This window comes from Bos grunniens, chromosome 2 (assembly GCF_055505025.1).
Source record: "Bos grunniens cultivar Pamir isolate PY7600 chromosome 2, Bosgru_T2T1.0, whole genome shotgun sequence".
Lineage (NCBI taxonomy): Eukaryota > Metazoa > Chordata > Mammalia > Artiodactyla > Bovidae > Bos > Bos grunniens.
In genome coordinates this window covers 93,167,970-93,191,671 of record NC_141166.1, presented here as the reverse complement: position 1 = coordinate 93,191,671, position 23,702 = coordinate 93,167,970, and the positions used below count along the sequence as shown (strand labels likewise).

Below are 23,702 nucleotides of genomic sequence, written 5' to 3'. Positions count from 1 at the left end.
TAAGCAAAGCTATACAAACTGCTTAAACACCCTTAGAGACAAATTAGACATCAGCATCATTATGCCATTATTAATGTTTCATTATTCTGCTCCTATAATAAATTTAGATGGTGAAAATTCAAAGGGATTTTTTTTTTTTTTTTTTTTGCTTTTGGGCACATCGTCAGCTCTCCAAGCTTGAATGATTTTTCTTCCTAGCAGAAAGTATTTGGCTTCCTTTCCCAAGGCTGAGTAAGCCAACTGTTGTTTCTAAATGAGCTCTAATTACAATCAGCATCACTGCTGTCAGTGAGTAGTCATTTGTAGGACTTGGTGCTCAACGCTCTCCAGAGCTACACTGACAGGAATAACCTATGGCCTCAAAGGGTTTCCCTCTAAAATGGAGAACACTGACATGAGTAGGTGAGGAGAAAACTCAGAAATAAAATATTGCATGAATATTGTACATAGACAGAAGTGATTTACACGATACAGCAGAGACCAAGAACTAGTGCGTGGGTGCGGGGAGCAGGTGCCAAGGCCAGAAACCAGGTGTCGAAGCAGAGGGACTAAGGTAAGCCATGACATCTCAGCCCTCACAGGGGTAACAACTTACACACACAGGGAAGAAGCTCACACGAACAGACCCGGATTCACCCTAAGAAGCTGAGAGTATCAAAGTCCCCGAGGGAAAGTACATTCCTTATTTCCCCAAAAAGGAAAAAAAATTCTGAAACTTCAGAAAAGCTGCCAGATGACTACCCCACCTACAGAAAGTGTGTGCATGAAAAAGGAGGACGGTTAAGAGAAAACAAAGAAAAAGTTTTAAGACTCTACCTACTTATAACAATATACAGCCAAGAAAGCACTTTCACATGGAATTCTAATTTTGTCTAACGACTACCAGAGGCAGCTAGTGCCAGCTGTGCTACTATTTAGAAGGATCCCTGTGGTTATTACTGGATGAAAACATTTTACTAGAGGAGTCCCGGCCTCCGAACATCTTAAATCTTGCCATCACATTTAGGTCTCCTTTTTCCAGGCACTAACATTAAAGATGCCAAAGTGAAAAAATAAAAAAACTTAAAAAAATTTTTGTGGTCATTTCATTCTTCCATTCATCCAGAACATATTATGCAAGACACCGTTCAAAAAGCACAAAACGAAACAAATTGGATTCTAAAGTGTTAAATCTCATCTGAAATACAACAGACACTTCTGTAATACAAAGTAGAATATGATCAGAGCCATGTGTGATCCTCTGGAAGTTCAAAGAAAGGTAAGGCTCTTTCCAACCGAGACGATCAAAGGAACTTCCCCGAAGAAACTGGCTTTTGAATTGCGTTTTGAAGGACACACAGCATATAGATATCCTGGGACAGTGTGAAAGGCAGGAGACAGAAATTTCCAGATGGGGAAACGTGAAAATAAAGGCAGAGAAGCACAGGGTGTGTGCTAGCAACTTCAAGGGCTTTAGTTCGGTTCCAGTAATGCAGTTTATGAAAGGCAGTGGCACAAAGGGGCTAAACAGTGTGCTGGAAAGGACAAAGGCAGGTGTCACATAATAAGCAAATGTGTGCATATAGAATGGACAACAGGGAGCCTACAAGGAGTTCTAAATAGCAGAAGAACATATAACTCCCTTTTCTCTATTCCCGACTTTAAAAGTTGGCCATTTCTGCCCTTAGACTAGACTTGACTAATCAGCATGTCAGATTCATTCCACAGCCATAGTTTCTTGGAGAGCTGTGAAGCATTCTTCAGCTCTGCATATGAAATCATTTTCCTAGTCTGAGAGGAGAGGACAACCTTCCAAGTGTTCCATTACAGCTCTCAGACTGAAAATAACTTTTGATGAGACTTTTCCAAATGATTTCCTTTATTTAGACTAGGAAAAGTCTCTTCTAGTTCAACAGGTCTTTCCTAATCAAAATATCCTATAATTCATTCCCTAATATGTAATATTAATTTGGTTTCTTTAAGTCTATTCATAGTTCATCATTTCCTCCTATTTAAAGTGTTTGAATTGAATTTGTAAGAAAGGAGGCCATACTAATAAAGCTTACCATCTTCTGCTGTCCTAAGCAAAGACTGAACCATGACTGCGCTTGTCACGTAGCAGTATTCAGTAAGGGCAGACGTCACTGTTATTGTTATTGAAGATCTAAGAATGGGCAGAGCGATGGAAGTCTGCATTTATGCTGGAAAACCTTCAAGATAATCTTCAAATCCTTTGCTCCGTCCCTTCAAGAGCCACAGCTTTCCTTTCTTCTAGACTGGAATTTCTTAAAATATACACAACCAAAGACCTGCATCTGAAGAGGTTGAGGATGCTTGTTAAATCGTAAAAATCCTCCTGGCCCAATCACAGTACTAAGGAACCTGTAGTTTCTTAAATTCTCCAAGTAGGCCTTCTGCCACTAAAGTTCATTAATCATAGCTTTAGATTATACTTCCAACTTGGATAGCTGAATCTTTCTCTTTATTCACTCTATAAAGGGAATGTGCATATCCTTGGTAACCAAAGACTTAGGAATATTTTCAGTTAGGTTTAAAGACACAGACTTACATTATAAAACTACAGGTACAGTCCATGCTTTCATGAAAAATTTGCAGTATCCCTGGAGATACTCTTCCTATAAAAACACAAGTGGTATAAACACACCTTATTGTTTCTTCATCTGAAAAATGGGAATATGAAACCCTTTTCCTCCATTATCACATATTCCTAAAACCTTTTTTTTAAGTCTTTATTGAATTTGTTACAATATGGCTTCTGCTTTATGTTTTTTGGCTGTGAGGCATGTGAGGTCTTAGCTCTCCGACCAGGGATCAAACCCTCACCACCTGCACTGGAAGGCAAAGTCTTAACCACTGGGCCATCAGTGAAGTCCCCCAAAACCTTACTTAATAATGCCTTCCAAACAAGAATAACACACTGAAGATATTTTAGAGTCTCCTAAGCTAACCATGTATCATACAAATATAAAAGATATAGGAGGGAAAAAATAAATAATAGTTCTGATCCTGACCAGGGCAGGGGGAAAAAAAGAGAGTAAGTCTCAGATTTCTTATAGAAAAAATTGCGTATCTCAAGATTCAGAGAGAGCAATAATATTTTTCAATCATTCAAGAATGTGAAAGCATTGGAAGCTCTTGTTTTAAGAGTTGCTTTTCTGCTTCTCTGGTGACTCAGACAGTTAAGAGTCCATTTGCAATGCAGGAGACCCAGGTTCAATCCCTGGGTCAGAAAGACCCCCTGGAGAAGATGATGGTTACCCACTCCAGTATTCTTACCTGGAGAATTCTATGGAGCAGAGGAGCCTGGCAGGCTGCAGTCCACAGGGTCGCAAAGAGTTGGACATGGCTGAGCAACTGATAATTTCATTTTGGGCTTCCCTAGTGGCTCATATGGTAAAGAATCTGTTTGCAATGCATGAGACATGGGTTTGATCCCTGAGTGGGGAAGATCCCCTGGAGAAAGGAATGACAACCCAATCCAGTATTCTTGCCTGAAGAATTCCATGGACAGAGGAACTCGGTGGGCTAGTCCACGGGGTTGCAAAGGGTCGGACACAACTGAGCAACTAACACTTTCACACTTTCTGGACTGTAAGTTATACCATCTGGACTCTCTGAAACTTCATTTGCCCCAATTTAAACAGTGTGCAAATACATGGGTAAAATTCATAGAATTTCAGTAGGTGCTTTGGTGAACCAAAAGGTGTAATTCATATAAGTAAACCTTCAAATTAGACAGCATGGGAAGAGATGGAGATGGAAGCTGCCAATAATGTCAACAAGTGACTGGTACCACAAAGAAAACATCCTTATGAACAGAACATAAGGATGAAAATACAGGAAAAGTTATCAGATCTTAATCATTCCCATACCAATTTCTTTCATTTACTCAGCAGAGACGTAAACATAAGAATCAAGCAGATGTCACTGAGATAGTGGTCTACTGTAAAACTTGGTTTTGATAAATGTATTGCTATAGATAGCATTAACCACCTTTCTGCAAAAGGGGACCAATGAAGTGGTGAAAGGCTGTTCAGAAACAATATTTCTCTGAAAATAAACCACTGGAAATGTTCATTTTTAAAATGCATCACTTGGACTTTCCTGATGGTCTAGTGGTTAGGAATCTGCCTGCCAATGCAGGGGACATAGGTTCAATCCCTGTTCCAGGAAGAGTCACATGCCATGGGGCAACTGAGCATGTGCACCCCAACTACTGAGCTGCCGTGTTGCAGCTCCTGAAGTCCACACCTAGAGCCTGTGCTCTGCAACAAGAGAAGCCACCTCAGTGAGGAGCCCACACCCCAAAACAGAGAGTAGCCCCCGGCTAACCGCAACTAGAGAAAGCCCACACACAGCAACAAAGACCCAGCACAGCCAAAAATAAAGAAATAAATATTTAAAAATTAAAATCTATCACTTAAAATAGCACTAAGAATCATGGAATACCTAGGGATAAATTTAACAAAATATATGCAAGACCTGTACACTAGAAACTTCAAAACATTCCAAGATATTAAAGACCTAAATAAAGAGAGATGCCACACACATAGATGGGAAGAACCAATACAGTATTGTTAAGACTGTCAGTTCTGAAATTGATCTCTGGAGTCATTACAACCTCAATCAAAAGACTTCAGGGTTTTTCTTAGAAACTGACAAGGTGATTCTAAAATTTATATAAAAATGCAAAAAAAAAATAGAATAGCCAAAATAATTTTTACAAAAGAACAAAGTTGAAGAATTCATACTACCTGATTTCAGGACAGTAATCAAGAGTGTTAAATGGAAAAAGATCAGTGAAAAAAAAAAAAAGATCAGGAAAAAAAATAAAGATCAGGGAAACAAAATAAAGAAAACAAAAATAGGCCCACACATATATAGCCAATTCATTTTTCAAAGATACCAAGGTGGTTCATATAAAAACTACAGTCTATTTAACAAATGACTGAAATAACTGTATATACATATGGGGAAAAAGCAGTGAATCTCCAGCCTTACTTCATTCCATGCATAAAAATTAACTCAAAATAGATCATAGACTAAACATAAATATCAAAACCATATATTTTCTAGAAGAAAACAGAGGAGATAATCTTTGTCTGACTTAAGTGTGCAGATTTCTTAGGCTATAAAAATGAACCACTTAAAAAATAAAAGATAAACTAAATTCTGATTACCAGAAAAACTTTAATTCTCTGAAAGATACTTATGAATATGAAAATGCAAAGCACAAACTAGGAGAAAATATTTGTAAAATATATGTGACAGACTTGTATCCAGAATATATTTTTTTAAAACTTCTACCTAAAGTTGGAAGTAGGACCTGATACTTCTGGATTATTTGACATCAGCTCCAACTTAATGCTACCAATTTGTTTACTCTCTCATTCGAAGCTGGATGTTTTGATTGATTTTCTAATAAAATACAAATGTATCAACAATAAAATCTTCAATAGTTCAATAATAAGACAACCTGATTTTTAAAAATAGGCAAGAATATTTGGCAAAACTAATACAATTATGTAAAGTTTAAAAATAAAATAAAATTAGAAAAAAAAATAAATAAATAAATAAAAATAGGCAAGAGATATGAACAGATCCTTCACAAAGGTAGTACACAAATGGCAAATAAGCACAGAAAAAGATATTCATCGTTAGGGAAAGGAAAAGTAAAACCACAGTTCCAGACACCAATGTGCTGTGCTGTGCTTATTCCCTCAGTCATGTTCAACTCTTTGCAACACCATGGACTGTAGCTCGCCAGGCTCCTCTGTCCATGGGGATTCTCCAGGCAAGAATACTGGAGTAGGTTGCCATGCCCTCTTCCAGGGGATATTCCCAACCCAGGTCTCCTGCATTACAGGCGGATTCTTTACCAGCTAAGCCACCAGAGAGATACCACTGCTGCTGCTGCTACGTCGCTTCAGTCGTGTCCGACTCTACGTGACCCCAGAGACGGCAGCCCACCAGGCTCCCCCGTCCCTGGGATTCTCCAGGCAAGAACACTGGAGTGGGTTGCCATTTCCTTCTCCAATGTATGAAAGTGAAAAGTGAAGTCGCTCAGTCGTGTCCGACTCTTAGCAACCCCATGGACTGCAGCCTACCAGGCTCCTCCATCCATGGGATTTTCCAGGCGAGAGTACTGGAGTGGTTTGCCATTCCCACCACTATATATATCCATAAAAATGGCTAGAATTAAAAAAACAATACCCAAGAGGTTGTGAGGATCTGGAGTAACTGGGACTCTATGACACAGCTGGTGGGAATGCAAAATGGTCCAGCCACTTTGGAAAGCACAACTGGTAAACTTTGTTGTATATAAATTATACCTCAGTGAAGATGATTAAAAAACAGTAGCTCAAAGTAATTTATTTAATAATTTATTTACTTTGTTACTGAGCATGCTGCTGCTGCTAAGTTGCTTCAGTCGTGTCCGACTCTGTGCGACCCCATAGACGGCAGCCCACCAGGCTCCCCTGTCCCTGTGATTCTCCAGGCAAGAACACTGGAGTGGGTTGCCATTTCCTTCTCCAGTTACTGAGCATAGCTCTTTCTAAAAGCTGGTCTTGATATTTTGTTGGTCTCACTTGCCATAATTAAAAAGAAATCTACAAGCTAAATAGTCAACTTTGCCAATTAATACTTTTGTAATAAATAATGCACTCCAAGGGGGTCATACAGATCTCTTAGATTTACAATTCCCAAAATATTTACATAAGTCATTCATAATTCTACTTAAAAAAAATAAATTCTGGGAATTGTGTCACAGCTGTTTCCATCAAGGTCTGAATGTACCTGCATTCCTCAAATTATTACTTTATCTTCACTGACATTTCATGAGATTTGCTTTATCCACCATCCTTATTCAATCTGCCGTGGTTTGCAGCAACCCAACACACATCCTTATTTCCTAGACATATATTCATCTTTTAAAACATAAAAACAAAAGTAACATGTGCTACCAACCTGAAAACCTAAATCTTAAAACTAAGCTCCAGTTGGGACTTTTATGATTTCTTTTTAGATATTCCACAATTTCCTATTTAACATAATAAACACACACTTACCCACTTCTTTCTAATAAGCCCTTCTTTTAATCTTCAGATCACAAGGTTCAGATAGCTTCAATCTGTGATCCACATGGTCAAAATTAGTCATTAAATCAGGCTCTCAGGCAGTGCCTGACAAGGACAGGCTAAAGAGAGACGTGGAAGCAGCTCCTTTGAAATTGGTCATCGATGAAAACATTTGCTAGCTATGACAGAGATATATTAATACAATAACGCATCTATTACGGGTGTTTATTTCATAGGATATTAGATGGACTTGGAACATTGTATGTGAAACTATGAGCCCATACATCAATAGCCTAGTCAAGCCATTGGATCAAAGTTTTTGTGAAGAGGTAACAAATCTCAGCACAATGATGGTATTTCTAGCACCTGAAGATGCTGTAAAACCATGGTCTGGTCCACAGCTAACATCCATCATGTTGATACAGAATATACACAATCTCTTCCCCTACATACAGCTGTATGTATAAACCCAAACCACATTTCTAATTCACTTTCCTTCTATCTCTTTGCACCCACAACATCTACAGTCTAACTGGAAATCAAAACCAATTCCTTAAACCTATGGCTGATTCATGTTGAGGTTTGACAGAAAACAAAATTCTGTAAAGCAATTATCCTTCAATTAAAAAATAGATAAACTTACTTAAAAAAAAAAAACAATTCCTATTTTTGCTATTTAAGTAAAATTAAAATGCTGTTTTACTACTATGGCAGGGATAAAGACAACAGATACCTCAATTTCCTCAGTGACTTCAGAAAATAACTTCTTTTAAAACATGTAATTTAAAGTTCATCAAGATCTACAGTGAATGCTACAGATAAGTAGGAGAGAATATGGGACTGAAAGCTCTGTTTTCAATTTAGTCTTGGGACCCCCCTAGTGGTCCAATGGTTAAGAATCTACCTTACAACGCAGTGGACGTGGGTTTGATCATTGGCCTGTGAACTAAGATCCCACATGCTGCAGAGCAACTGAGCCCATGTGCTGCAACTAAGACCCAATGCAGCCTAAATAAATAAATGTAAAAGAAATAAATTAAACCTTTTTCATTGTGCTTGTATGTACTTAGTCCCATCCAATTCTTGCAACCCCATGGACTGTAGCCCGCCAGGCTCCTCTGTCCACGGAATTTTCCGGGCAAGAATACTGGAGTGGGTTGCCATTTCCTCCTCCAGGGGATCTTTCCAACCCAACCCAGGGATTGAACTAGAGTCTCTTGCATTGCAGGCGGATTCTTTAACTGCTAAGCCATTGGAGAAACAATCTTTTCATTATTTATGTTTAAGATGATATCTTATTCTTTCCTCAAGCTCTTCTTTTGAAAGATTCAGCACTGTGTTTTCTGAACCACTAATGTCACAGCACCCAGCTCATCACTCTTCACAGTGTGTACTCAATAAATCACTTAACAATGAATGGATTGATGAAAACAGCCACAATCACATGGTGATCCAGGTCATCCACTGGCAGTTTTTCCAAAAAACTTTTCCAAACCATTATGGTGCTTCTCAGAACATAAAAATTTTCAGTATTCTTTTAGTATCAGCTCAACCACTTGCTGGATAACTTCCCAAAAGTCATTTGACTTATCTTTTTCATGAAAATTAAACAAAAACAACCTTCCACAGCAAAGGTGATGAGCTAGATATCCAAGGCTTAAAATAATGTAAAGTAGTATTTGTACTATCTGGTTGAAATTCTTGGCTAATACACCTTAATAAATAAATTACCTCCTAAAAGATAGTATCAGAGGTCAAGCTCAGTGTAGCTCATATACATTTAAATTGACTCTCTGAGTCTTCCTTTCCTGTAATAGTATCCCCAAGTTTACAAAAGGTGCTTATACAATAAAGCTTTCTTCAAACAGCATAACCAAGTTGTCTGAGTCAGCTCAGGCAATTTAGTTGTTTTAAGGTGCGGAAAGGTGGGGAGTGGTTAGGGGGGCTTGTAATTCCACTTGTATTCACAGGCAGGAAGGCAAGCAATGTGATGTTCACGTTCATTTGGCAAAATATAAACTCTTCACATCAAACTGAGCCCCAGGCCTCTTGCTCTGGCTGCTCATGCCGAATAGCACTTCTGAGAAAGCATTCACATCAAGCTGCCAAAAAGGATTCCTTTAAAAAGAAATAATCTCCCCTTCTTGTTTAGCTGACCTTCTCCCCATTTTCTGTTCCTCTCTTGATCCCTGTGGGATAGGCCAGCGTCTTTTCTCACTATAAAAACTGTATAACAAAGGGCACCTCTGGATGAGGGAAGATGTAAACTGGCTTCTAGGTTCAGGCTTAATTTTCCATGACTCCAGAGATATTAAACATTAGAAAGCTCACTATACAAAGAGCTGGCATTTACTTCTCTGACAGTTCTCCAGTGTTTCAGAATCAAGAAATCGGAGGCCTGGAGTAAGTCATAATGGAAGAGAAACTTTGCTTTCTGGAGGGAAACTGAAAGAAAGGTGTCTTCTTTTTAAGAGCAACTAACTCAATAACATTTCCTCTAGTTTGGAGACTTCAAGAAAAGGACAGTCCCTTTAAAATCTCAACCCAGAGACAATTCTTTTTTTTAATTTGGCAAAAATGCATGTCCCAAAGCCAATCATGCCTGGCCTGGTCCCCTACTGGACCTCATAATACACTGGTATTATACTATTCAGTCGGCCAAAGAGTTCACTTGGGTCTTTCCATAACATCTTACAGAAAAACCCAAATGAACTTTTTGGCCAACCAAATATTAACCATTTAGAGTTCTTTCCAACTCCAAATATGAGGTCATCTGTTTTGAGAGAACTCAGACTCATATCCTCTCTCACTCTATTCTTACCCTCACCTGTACAACTAAATGTGTACTCAATGGATAAACTAATGAATACATAAAAAAAAATTGATTACAATCTAAAATGAATTAAACTATCAGACTATCAAAATTGGTAATCATAGCAGAGACTAGCTGTTTACTAGGGTCACAAAGAGTAGGACATGACTGAACAACAACACTTGCCACTGCCTGGTCCAAAAAACTCCCCAGGTGTGCACCCCATTTTCATCTTTTGATTGCAAAGCTGAAACTTTATGTTGAAAACAGCCTTACCTGGGTCCCTGATTAATAATGTAGAATTTAACACCCCGTGATCAACAGTACTAAATTGGATTGTTATGTGAAAGACAAGCTTGTTATGTAAATCATTAAGTATCTTGGGTATCTACATAGTGGGTCCAATGGTGTCCCCAACCCCTATGTCATGTCCATATCCTAACTGGGAAAACCAGTGAATGTGACTATATTTAGGAAAAGGGTCTTTGTGGATACAATGAAGTTAAGGATTTTGAGTTGAGATCACCCTGGAGGATGCAGGTAGGCTCAAATCCAGTGCTAAGTGTCCTTATAAGAGACAGAAGAGAAGAAACAGACACGAGGAGAAGAGTTTGAAAAGGCCATGCGAAGAGACTGGAGTTACACAGCCACAAGCCAAGGAATGCCTACAGGCACTGGAAGCTGGAAGAGAGAGGAAGGGTTCTCCGCTAGAGCCTTGGAGGGAGCATGGCCCAGCAGACAGCTTGGTTCCAGACTTCTTGGGTCTCCAAGATCTGTGATAAAACACTCTGTAGTTTTAAGCCATGGAGTTTATAGTCATTTGTGATAGAAGTCCTAGGAATCTAACACAGCATCTGTGTGTTAACTAGCATTACTCTAACTTATACTGGAAGTTAATAACAGAAAAGGTATCAACAGCAAGTGCTGATACTTTTAAATCATAGTACATGGGACATTGTTAATAGGATGCATTCTGAGGATACAAAAGTACAAAAAAAAAATAGCCTTCACTTAGTTATTTTAGTAATGATATTGATTGTTATTTTGAAATTTTTAATATTATAGGAAGACAAATTATTGATGTTAGGAATCAAATACTTCAATGAGAAAATGATAATTATAAAATAAAAAATAAGTAAATTTATAAAAATTAATTTGGAAAATACCAGTATGAACTTACAATGTTTAGACATACATTTTCAAGGTCTAGATACTTAAACTGAGAAGCAAATTCACCCAGCAGCTGTGACAATTTAATAATATGACAACTTCTAATACCACGCCCCCAGGCAAAATAATAGGGCTCCTTGGAGAAATGTCTTATTCTAGGTCTAGTGCAAGGAAAGTACAAGTTATTCCTAAGAAATGACTTTTGCACCATAAAGCCAGCTTAAAGCATTAATAGGGTCATGTCAAAAGGACAGAGGAGCCAGCATGAAGTTCTCCTCAAATGTTAAAGTGCTGTTAACGTGAGCCTCAAAAAAAAAAAAAAAAAAAAAAGCCCTGTCAGGAAGCATTTAACAGGACGCTTCCTGTGTGCTGTTTTGGATCTGTCAGGAATTCTCAGCTCCTTATTAATTCCTGAATATTCAGGAATTAAGAGGAGAGGCAAGCCTCTCCCAGGACTGAGGAATCCAGGTATTTCCTTCATTAGTTTTTCTATATGGTGATAAGTACCCTCTTCCTTTTTATGAACCATACAGTAAAAGTGATTGTTTACAAATCTCTCTCCTCAATATGGATTGCCTATGTTTTGTAAGTCTGGAATTTTAATCTTTATCTTTGCTGAGAATAACTACTTTGTAAGACAGTATATATGCCCACACCATGTTGATTAAAACACCTTTGCTCCATCAGAGCTCTGGTCCCCATGTCTTTCTTTCTCTTTCTTTCTCTCTCTCTCTCTCCCTCTCTTTTTCAGGTTGATCCCCTGGAGCGCAGAAGCTCTCTGAGTTCACTTTCCTGCCCAGGTTTCTAAGACCCTCTCGAGAAGGTGCTCTGCACCTTCACCCCATTGAGAGGGAGTCTGAGGCCTTCGTGAACAGAGCAAGCCCCATGCAGGGGCTTTATTGGCTTTCTGCGTAAACCAAGGAATATCAGCCTTTTTGTCTCTCCTTTACTTTCTTATCAGTCAACTCCGGACCACCAGGTTCTGGTCCATTAAAGGACCTCAACAAGCCCTAATGACTGAAATACACTGACTATGAAAATCCATGGCTTCACAATGCTATTCATAAAAGGAAGCCAAAGAGAACTCATTTGTCACCTTTTGAGGTATCAAACTAATGATTTACTGTGAGAAATGATGATTGAGGGAAAGAATTACAGGGATCATTATATTCCAGGGTAAACGAATACCAGATCAAACACTAGGTGCTAGCTTAATGTTGAAGGGAAATAAAATTTTAAAAACTCAGAGCTTTCTTCTTGCAAGTCTTTTTTTAAAAAATTTTTTTCTTAAATTTATTTATTTTTAATTGAAGGATAATTGCTTTACATACTGTACTGGTTTCTGCAATACATCAACATGAATTAACCATAGGTATACATATGTCTCCTCCCTTTTGAACCTTCCCTCCCACCCCTCCAGGTTGTTACAGAGCCTTCTTACAACTCTTAATGCAACTGATTCAGCCAAAAATTGGTAATTGATTTTAAAACTCATGAGGTTCAAGGCTGACAGGTAACAAGATGGACATGTGATGCCAAAATAACAGCCCACAGATTCCTTTCTGCATGAGGAGAAAACATACAACAGAGAAATTAGGTTTTCATCTGCTTCTTTGACCTTTATTATCTAATGGTGAGATACATTATTTGTCTCATATTCCAGTCAAAAGATGTTCAGCACCAATCTACCATATCTTTACAACTAACTTCTAGTTAACAGGAAATTCAGGAGCTCAGACACCTCATCAACCAGGTAAATGCAGGAAACAAAACCTTCTACAAAATGGCTTACCTGGTCACTTTACTATATGAGCATCATGAATAAAACTCTGTTCTAGATTGAAAGAAACAAAGAACATAACCACTAGATGCAATGTGTGCCTGATTCTGGACTAGATTTTCATTTGAACAAAACCAGGTGGGAAGAATATTAAGAAAACTGTGAAATATGAATTGGGCAGTAGATGCTATTAAGAAATTACTTATTCATTTTAATTGTGATGACTTTATTTGTATACAAGAGAAAATTCTCATTTTTATAAGATGTACAGTGAATTTTTAAGGTAAACTAGAAAAAAAAACCCCAAAAATCCAACTAATGCATAGTCAAAACAAGGATTACACAGAAGAGCAAGACCAAACAACCAAAACGGTAAAAGAAAAATATTAAGGGTTTGAAAGACAGACTTTATTTTTTTTTTGAAAGACAGACTTTAAAATGAATGAAACAGATCCCAAAACCTAGAATGATTTTGAAATAAACAGCATTTCAACACATCACAGGATTTGGGAAATATAGTAGAAATTCAAACAATTTAACACCAAATAACATTAAATACAGTAATAATGTCAGTGAGCCAGAGGAATCAAGGGGGAGAGGCAGAGGAGATGGCTGTCTGCTGAGGAGACAGATGAAAGCCTCAATGAAGTGAGTGGTACTAAATACAGAATCAAAGCCTGGAACTTGGGGATGGAGGTTTAAGGCAGATTAAACCTAGAGTCTTGGAGCAAGAAGAGAGGGAACAGAGCAAGGGGAAGACTGTGGCTGCCCCACTATCTTTTCCCTCAGCTTCTATTCCACTGAGTATGCTATCTACTGTTGTTCAGTCACTAAGTCATGTCCAACTCTTTGTGACCCCATGGACTGCAGCACACCAGACTTCCTTGTCTTTCATTGTCTCCAAGAGTTTGCTCAAACTCATGTCTGTTGATTCAGTGATGCCATCCAACCATCTCATCCTCTGTCATCCATATGCTGTTCCAATGACTAACCTGGCAGCTGCCACTGAAGCAGGCTACAACCCATCCTTCCCACCCTTTCTCATCACTCCTCATTTAATTCCCCTGGGGCTCCAAAGACAAACCCTCATGATCTGGAATCTGATGATCCATAAGAAATCATTTACTGGTATCCAGTAATATTTGCTTACCTAGCACAGAAGAGCTCTAACTGGCTCACAGAAACACGAATAGTTGAAAAAAAAAAAAAGATATATGTACGCTCTTCAATATTTTAGGAAATTTGACTCTAGTGGCAAAGTGGCTTAATAAGTTATCCAGTAAGTAACTTCCTTGTATTTCAAAATAAATAGTACTAGAAATTAAGTGAAGGGTTTAAAAAGAATTATATTCTTAATGATTAAATACATTCAAATGGTAAGGATCAGTTGTGTTAAAAAAGACAAGAGAGCATGGTAAAGCTGCAAGATATAAAATTAATACATAGAAATCCCTTGCATTCCTATACACTAACAATGAGAAAACAGAAAGAGAAATTAAGGAAACAATCCCATTGCAATGAAAAGAATAAAATACTTAGAAATAAATTTACCTAAAGAAACAAAAGACCTATATATAGAAAGTTATAAAACACTGATGAAAGAAATCAAAGATGATACAAATAGATGGCGAAATATACCATGTTCATGGATCGGAAGAATCAATATAGTGAAAATGAGTATACTACCCAAAGCAATCTATAGATTCAATGCAATCCCTATCAAGCTACCAACGGTATTTTTCACAGAACTAGAACAAATAATTTCACAACCTGTATGGAAACACAAAAAAACCTCGAATAGCCAAAGCAATCTTGAGAAAGAATGAAACTAGAGGAATATACCTGCCTGACTTCATACTATACTACAAAGCTACAGTCATCAGTATGGTACTGGCACAAAGACAGAAATATAGATCAATGGAACAAAATAGAAAGCCCAGAGATGAATCCATCCACCTATGGACACCTTATCTTTGACAAAGGAGGCAAAAATATACAATGGAGAAAAGACAATCTCTTTAACAAGTAGTGCTGGGAAAACTGGTCAATCAGCTGTAAAAGAATAAAACTAGAACACTTTCTAACACCATACACAAAAATAAACTCAAAATGGATTAAAGATCTAAATGCAAGACCAGATACTATAAAATTCCTAGAGGAAAACATAGATTACTCTCTGACGTAAATCACAGCTAGATCCTCTATGACCCACCTCCCAGAGTAATGAAAATAAAAGCAAAAATAAATGGGACTTAATTAAATTTAAAAGCTTTTGCACAATGAAGGAAACTATAAGCAAGACAAGAAAAGACAGCCTTTTGAATGGAAGAAAATAATAGCAAATGAAACAACTGCCAAAGAATTAATCTCCAAAATATATAAGCAGCTCAATACCAGAAAAATAAATGACCCAATCAAAAAATGGGCCAAAGAACTAAACAGACATTTCTCCAAAGAAAACATACAGATGGCTAAGACACACATGAAAAGATGCTCAACATCACTCATTATCAGAGAAATGCAAATCAAAACCACAATGAGGTACCATCTCACATTGGTCAAAATGGTTGTCATCAAAAAGTCTACAAACAGTAAATGCTGGAGAGGGTGCAGAGAAAAGGGAACCCTCTTACACTCTTGATGGGAATGCAAACTAGTACAACCACTATGGAGAACAATGTGGATGTTCCTTAAAAAACTGGAAACAAAACTGCCATATGACCCAGCAATCCTGTTGCTGGGCATACACATCAAGGAAACCAGAATTGAAAGAGGCAAGTGTAACCCAATGTTCACTGCAGTACTGTTTACAATAGCTAGGACATGGAAGAAACCTATATGTCCACCAGCAGACGAATGGATAAGAAAGTTGTGGTACATATACACAGCAGAATTCAGCTGTTAAAAAGAACACATTTGAGTCAGTTCTAATGATGTGGATGAAACTGGAGCCTATTATACAGAGTGAAGTAAGTCAGAAAGAAAAACACCAACACAGTACATTAATGCATACATATGGAATTTAGAAAGATGGTAATGATGATCCTATGTGCAAGACAGCAAAAGAGACACAGATGTAAAGAACAGACTTTTGGACTCCGTGGGAGAAAGCGAGGGTGGGATGACTTGAGAGAATAGCATTGAAACATGTACATTACCATAGGTGAAACAGATGACCAGTCCAAGTTCCATGCATGAAACAGGGCACTCAAAACCAGTGCACTGGGATGACCCAGAGGGATGGGATGGGGAGGGAGATGGGAGGAAGGTTTGGGATGGGGGAACACATGTACACCCGTGACTGATTCATGTCAATGCATGGCAAAAACCACGACAATATTGTAATTAGCCTCCAATTTAAAAAAAAAAAAAAAAAGCTACCTAACACATATATATGGAATCTAGAGAGAGGGCACTGATGAACCTAGATGCAATGCAGCAATGGAGATGCAGATGTGGTGAGCGGATTGTGGACACAGTGGGGGAGAGAGAGGATGTGATGAATTGGGAGAGTAGCACTGAAACATGTCCATTACCCTATGTAAAATAGACAGCCAATGGGAATTTGCTGTATGATGCAGGGAGCTCAAATCTGGTGCTCTGTGACAACCAGGGGGTGGGGTGGGATGTGAGGTTGGAGGGAGGTAGGTTCAAGAAGGAGGGGGCCTATGTATACTTAGGGCTGATTCACACTGATGTATGGCAGGGACCAAGACAACGTTATAAAGCAATTATCCTCCAATTAAAAATAAATAAACTTATTTTTTAAAAGGGAAAATTACTCTCACCATACTGGCGTATCTGAGTACACTCGAGTACCTTTGTGCAGTAGAGTATCTTAGCACACTGGAGCACCTTAGAGCCATTGGCCTGGCTCAGCACCTGCTGAGTGGGAGGAAGGACCTTCCCCATTCCTGACCAGGACACATGCCAAGCCTGGAGAGCTGCAATCTAATCTCCCTGAAGTGCTAAACACAGGAAGCTGAGTCTAAGTGGGTATGATTTCCTGCCACTTCTTCACTCTCCCCTTTTTTGTTTTTGTTTTTAATCTCCTTCTCCCATATCATTCTATACAAGCAAAGTAAGGAAAGACCCCTGTCTCTTGCTAGGTTATAATGCCAAGCAAGAGCCAGCCATTAGGGGGCAAGGTAGAGCTGTGCCAAATCAACTCTCCCTTCCTCGCCCCCCACAAAAAACAAAATTGTGTGGCCTCCAGCAAAGTCACAGGAAAGCTTTCTAACCCAGCTCAGGTGTGGTACTGCTAACATTTTGGAGACAGGATTATATACATTCACGGAATCTATACCCATCAGTATTAGTCATCTGCAAGGTCCTGAATTTTTGACCACTTCCACTTACCCAGCAGAGGAAATTTATGAACCAAGTCCACCACCACCACTAAGTTCTATAGATCATGCCCCTTCTACACCAGTATCGCCTGAGAAGCCAAAGAATGAAGCCTTGGTGATAGCCCCTTACCCACCACAATGTTTGTTTTAATGTATTATTTCCAGGTCCCTAATAACTAAAAAGGCTCATGACTGGAGCTTGGAATTGGTGTTCTTGTCTAAGTAGCCAGAGTGCCCTTGGCACTGGCCATGTCATTTATATTTTTGAGCCTCCACTTCATCAACTATAAAGTAAGTTAGGTGAACAGAAAGGAAAGGCAAACGGACTTCTGCTTTACTTCATATGATCCAGTACAGTTAAATTTTCTTTTCTTTGACAAGCATGTAACTTTTCTAGTAGAAATATTTAAAGAGTGGCTTAAAATAAATGACTTCTAACAACCCTTCCACATATAATAATCTTAAAGTCTTAAGTTCATCCAGATCTCTAAGGTCCGTATGTGCAGCCTCCACCCTTCAAGCGTGGGAAATAGTCAAGACCCCAAAGCCAACCAGTACAGCATAGGATCTGAGTTTAGGGAGCACAAGGTCTGTGTTTAGGGAGCAGAGGGTCTGTGGTTAGGAAGCACAGGAGCATGAGCAAGGGCTTTCCCTCTCTGTCCAGGTAAAAAGACCAATGAGAAAGATCTCTTACTGCTACACAGCTTGTAGTTTTGTGTGCAGTTGCCACAAGAACTCAACATGTCCAGCTTTTTACTCTCACATTGTCATCTCAGGCTATAATAAAACTAGCTCATTGCCCTCACTGAGTCCTCTGCCTGCTGACTACAGCACAGAAATAACTTCTCTGGCATTCACCTACCACCATCCAAAATCCAAAAGAAAAGCCTCTCTTTTCTCAGCTTCTATCTTCCCACTCAGACCAGAGTTATATGGTTTTCCCATTTCTAACCTCTGAGACCTAGGTGATGTTGGTTAAGTTCAGGTCATCTTCACATTTATGCAGTAATTCTAGGAAAGGACTAATGGATACTGCTGAAATACTGTTACTGTTGAAAACTCTTTGAGATTTACTCTCTTTGCTCCTGAAACCAGCCAGAGAACTGGATTTTCAGTTGACCATGGGAGGCGGAGATAGAGCTTCATCACAGACATGCCCATATAAACTCCTCCTTATATACATCAGGCACCTTGCCCTCTTTACTAAAGTTTCCAGAATTAAGCAATGAAGTTTAGTTTCACTTATCACAAGCAAATTACATGAACAGGTAGAGGAAGGCGAAAAGGATAAAGAAACAGCAAATCTATACTTCCAAGCTGCCGTTTCTACCTTCTTCCTCCTGCCTTCTCTTCTTTCTTGTCCACTGTCCCCCAAACATTATTTAGCTATTCTCTCTTTCATTCAACACACTTTCAGTAAGCACTAAGCCAGGTGGTGGAGATGTACCAATAAACATGGCCCATTCCCTTGAATAGGTGGAAGCCGTGTTTTTAGTCGCTCTTGGTGGAAGCTGTGTTTAGTTGCTCAGTCATGTCTGACTCTTTGTGACCCCATGGACTGTATGTAGCCTGACAGGTTCCTCTGTCCATTGGGATTCTCCAGGCAGGAATACTGGAGTTGGTTGCCATGCCCTCCTCCAGAGGGTCTTCCCAACCTAGGGAATGAACTCGGGTCTCCAGCATTGCAGGAGGATTCTTTACCATCTGAGCCACCAGGGAAGCCCAAGAATACTGGAGTGGGTAGCCTATCCCTTCTCAGGGGATCTTCCTGACCCAGGAATCAAACTGGGGTCTTCTACCTTGCAAGCTGATTCTTTACCAGCTGAGCTACCAGGGAAGCCTCTTGGTGGAAGAGAACTATCCAAAGACTTATAAAATAAGTGACAGCCTGTTGCAACCACCTGAAAGTATGAAAAAATTGATGATTCCAACAAAATGGTGAATTGTATTCAACGGAATTCGAAGCTGAATCACGATAAGACATTTATTCTGACCCTCTGTATACACTTCCTAAAGGAAAACAGTAGATCTGCACAATGCCCACAGCAGATAGAAAATTTTAAAGTTATTATCCGTGACAACATAATTTTTATTCAGTAATAATTGGATATGTTTTATGTTCATCTTGTTCAAAAAGAAAGTTTATCAAACTTTACAGCTTCATACAATATTTTTTGTAAGTGAGGAAATCAGTGTGGAGGAAAAACGGGGGCAGCAAAAATTTGATGAAGCCATGAGATAAGACTGGCAAATAGAACACAGCCCACCAAGATACTGTATGCTGGGTGAGAGCTGACCACAAACCTAGCTCTGAGCATTCTGGCAGCCAAGGGTAAAAAAGGAGAAACATGACCAGTTCCATGACTCACAGTGTCCACGTAATAATTTTTCATAGGACTAAAACCTGAAGTAACCTCTCCCTAGGTCCTCCAACACTCATGTTCACATTCTTCCTTTCAGAATTAAATTTCTTTAATATCCAATTTCACTTTTCACACCTTGCCTATAACATGTATTTTAAAATAACAGATAATATATCTTCATTTTTTGCTTTAAAAGAAATAAAACTATCATTTGTATTTAGTATGCTATTCTGCACAAAGCCTCAGGGTCCAGAGAATGGCTTGTGCATCAGGCAGCAATGATAAAACACCATGGTCATTGTTTTAAGACTTCACAAAACAGAAGTTCACCTTGATATTTTCTTGGACTGAAAATCTATAGCTATGGCTTTTCCTGACTGCATCATCTGCCATGTGTTTAAATCGTATACTTGTAGAACATGAGGACTGATTGAACACAGTAAATTTTCCTGAATTTTTTGAAGACAAATTGACACTAAAAATAATCATGGGTCCAATACTTAATACCTGGGCTGCTCAGCAGCAGCAAAAGCAGCCACACCATTTATGAGGCACTTACTATATGTCCAGGGTTAGTCTTTGTACTTTATATACATACCTCCAATCTTCAAAATAGTTTAAGAATGTTAGTATTAACTACATTTTACAGATGACGGGGAAAAATGAAGATCATTAAAATAGCGAATATCTTTGTTTTTAAATGTTGTATTATACATGTTCAAAAATTCACAAAAGTTGAGATTATACTATAATCTAACATATTCCACCAAGATTCAACTAAAGATTTTCCCAAATTTCCTTTACACACCATTTTTTTGATGAAGTTTTTTATAGAAAAGTCTTAGTCATATAATTTCACCCCTATATTAGTACACCATTTTTTAAAAATAAAGACGGATCCTTATTTAATCCAATGCCAAAGCCCAACAAAGTCAATGATAATTTCTTGGAATCATCTCATAATTACTTTGGAGTCACAAGTCAAATATCCCAAATTTTCTCTAAGTCTTTTTACAGTTGGTTTGTTCAGATTAGGATCCAAAGAAAATCCACCCATTTAGTTATTTCTCTTGAGTTTTCCACACCTCTTTTTTCCCTATCTCTGGTTGCTTTAAGCAAATGTCTCTTTTGAGGCGTGATTCACATATCATAAAATTCACACTTTTAAAGTGTATAATCTTAATATATTCACAAGACCATGCAATCATCACACTATGTAATTCCCAACACTATGTAATTTGCTGTGAGTTTTGTCACACTAAAAAGGAACCAGCACACATTAGCAGTTACTGCCCATCCCCCACTCCCAGGCTATGGCAACCATTAATCTACTTTCTGTCTCAGTGAGTTTTTCTATTCTGGAGATTTCATATAAATGAAATCACAAAAGCAAATGTATTTTGAGTGTCTATCAGATTAGGTACCATTGACAGATATAGATAGGTACCATAAATACATATGACATAAATTCTGTCAATAACAGATAGTCAACAAATACCAACGCATTATATTTGCCATATAAATACTACATTATGAATGCTCTAAACTCATGGTTTTTATCCTTCACCTCACAAACATACATAGAAGAAACAGAATTCATGTATGTGACATACTAATGGGTTACCTATATGTGACAGGAAGTCCAGTTTTCTGCTGGCCATAATTCCCACAATAACCAACAGTTAACCAAAAATGAAAGTTCACCATAATGGTGGCTCAGTGCCTGTCTTACAACTCCCAGCTTCCTCTTGCTGTCAGAAAAGCATACCAGAATGCAAGTTGGAGAAATAGAGATAACATGTATTTTTACATTTATTTTTAGTATACCATTCACACACTTTAGCACATTATAAGGAAGGAAGTAAAGAGCTAGTGGTTAAGGGAACAGCCCCCAGAATGCGCATATTCTCCAGGGTCAGACTTGTACACCCCTTTACCACATAACAGCCATGTGACCTTTGGCAATGATTTAATCTCTAAGTTTCAGTTTCCCTGTATGTCAAATGGAGATACTAATGAGTATGACTGCTTTCAAGATTTAACACAAAACTCTTATGAAGAAAATCTGCTTACTAAATGTTGGTTAGTGGCAGTAATACTTGTGATCATTTCACTATTTTTAACAAATCACATACGCCACTTCACAACTGACAGAGCCACTTCCGTTTGCAGCTGTCAGCATGTGTGAGACTGACCACCAGAGAGGAACGGATAAAGTAGCTCAATCATCCACACCCTGGCATATTAACATTGAAGGGAAATAACAACCTGAACTTGGAGAATTTGAAACTCAGAAACATTAAGATAACTGACTTGTTACTCCCCTGTCTCAAGATCCCCACCAGACCTCACCACCAACTCTATGAAGCTACTTATGGACTGAGAGGAGCACAGGTATTAGAAACGTCCGTCACCAACAGGCTTTCCTTTCCGGTACGCTGGAGACAGAAACCACCTCCCCAGACAACCTTCCTTTGCCTGTGCTCTAGGCTTCCTGTCATACCCAGGATTTCTAACCCCCTGCCTTGGATCTCTCTCATTTGTGTGGTTACCTTTCCTTTATACTAATTATCACTATACTATTTGTTCACTAGCATATTTCCTGGCAATCATTTTTCCTGGCAATAATAGACTTAGGTAATGTTTATTGAAAGTTAAGTCTTAAGGAAGAAGATTATATCTGTAAAATTTTATTCTTTTGCCTCATGATCCTAGGCAATAAGCTTTCTCTTCAGCCTCTATCTACTCGTAGGGCTCAATATAGCATGGAGAAGAGAGGATGGCGTCCTCATCCTCTTTTAGTTCAGGAGCTAAAGTGAAACAACACACAATGGGTGCTTCAAGACGCTCCATGAGAACTGCAGACATCTATTCCTTAGGGAACATGGACCCTCTACCTTTGAGGAACAGAAAATGCCTCTGCTCCCCACAATCTGTCCCGCAGCAGAGACCCAAGGGAGCTGAGTTAGGAATTACAACACTCCCAGGAATTTCCAGGGTGGCAGGGGTTGCAGAGAGGGGCACTACCCCATGAAGACATTCATGGCACAAAGTCAAAGAGCTAATACATAATATACACAGTCTAACTTTAGAGGGTAAGCCTTCTAGACTTGAAATAACTAGCTGGTACCTAGCCCAGGAGTGAAGTACCCCCAAAATTACTACCAATTACAGCAGAATAGTATGTAACATTTAAAAAGAATGTGGTAAGGACATGTATACTGATGAAAATATCAAGATACAGAAGAGTATTCGTGGGTATTCACATATTGTTTCTAAAAAACAAAAACAAACTAGACGGAGATACTTCAGTCTTACCAGTGGACCTCTAAAATGCAGAATTTGGAGGGTAGAGAGAAAGAAAATGGAGAATTTCCCTTTTTATTTTATATCCCTCTGAAGAGTATAAATTTGTTATGAATTAATGATAAAAACACCTGCTGGAGATTTGCCAAAATATGAAATAATTTTTTTATCAGCCTAAGTAACATCTCTTTATAAACAATTCACCTTCTGGCATCAATATGTATCAACACACATGAAAAGAAAAGCCATCTAAATTAGAGAACCTGAATTATTCAAGAAGCATAAACTGCTATGCAAGATAAATAGAAAAACAGATCAGCTACATTTGATTTGACCACTTGACCAGATTTATCAGAAATTTTACATGAAAATCATTTAAAAATCGAGAATTAAGATAATGCAAGACTAAAATGTCTTTTTCTAACTTTTTCTTTGGTCATGAGAAACAGGAAGGCAAATCACAAAACAGAAATCCATGTATCTCTTGGAAAAAGTCTGATATATTTAGGGTATAAATCTGGTTCTCTTCTCTATGTGTTCAAAAAGCATCAGTGTTTCTTACCTGATCACAGATCAGTTCCCACTTTTTCTCATTGTCATACTGCCGCAGCAACCTGGCTTTGTCAGGGGGTAGGTTCATAGCATTCTGTAAGAAAAAAAAAAAAAAAAGAAAGAAATATGTCACATCTCACAACAAGAATAACAGGCCACTCATGGGCAGGCCAAAGAATACTACTATGGTTCTTTAATGACTTCAACTCCTAGCATCTGATGAAATAGAAATACCCTATACAAGTCATTTAAATATCAAATTGCTTGAATGGGAGGAGACAGGCTCTGAAG

At 38.4% G+C, this 23,702-nt stretch overlaps 1 protein-coding gene across 9 annotated transcripts in view; it reads right to left on the bottom strand.

The window, feature by feature from the left end:
* Nucleotides 1-23,702, bottom strand: part of FMNL2 (formin like 2) — a 332,826-nt gene that overhangs the window by 117,791 nt on the left and 191,333 nt on the right. For all 9 annotated transcript variants that reach the window (XR_015146274.1, XR_015146277.1, XM_086353586.1 and 6 more), the window contains exon 2: nucleotides 23,422-23,505. Coding sequence is in view for 7 of the 9 variants with exons in the window: in XM_086353549.1 (XP_086209675.1) it covers nucleotides 23,422-23,505 (84 nt within the window). In the remaining 2 variants the exon portion in view is untranslated. The remainder of the gene's footprint in view (nucleotides 1-23,421; nucleotides 23,506-23,702) is intronic.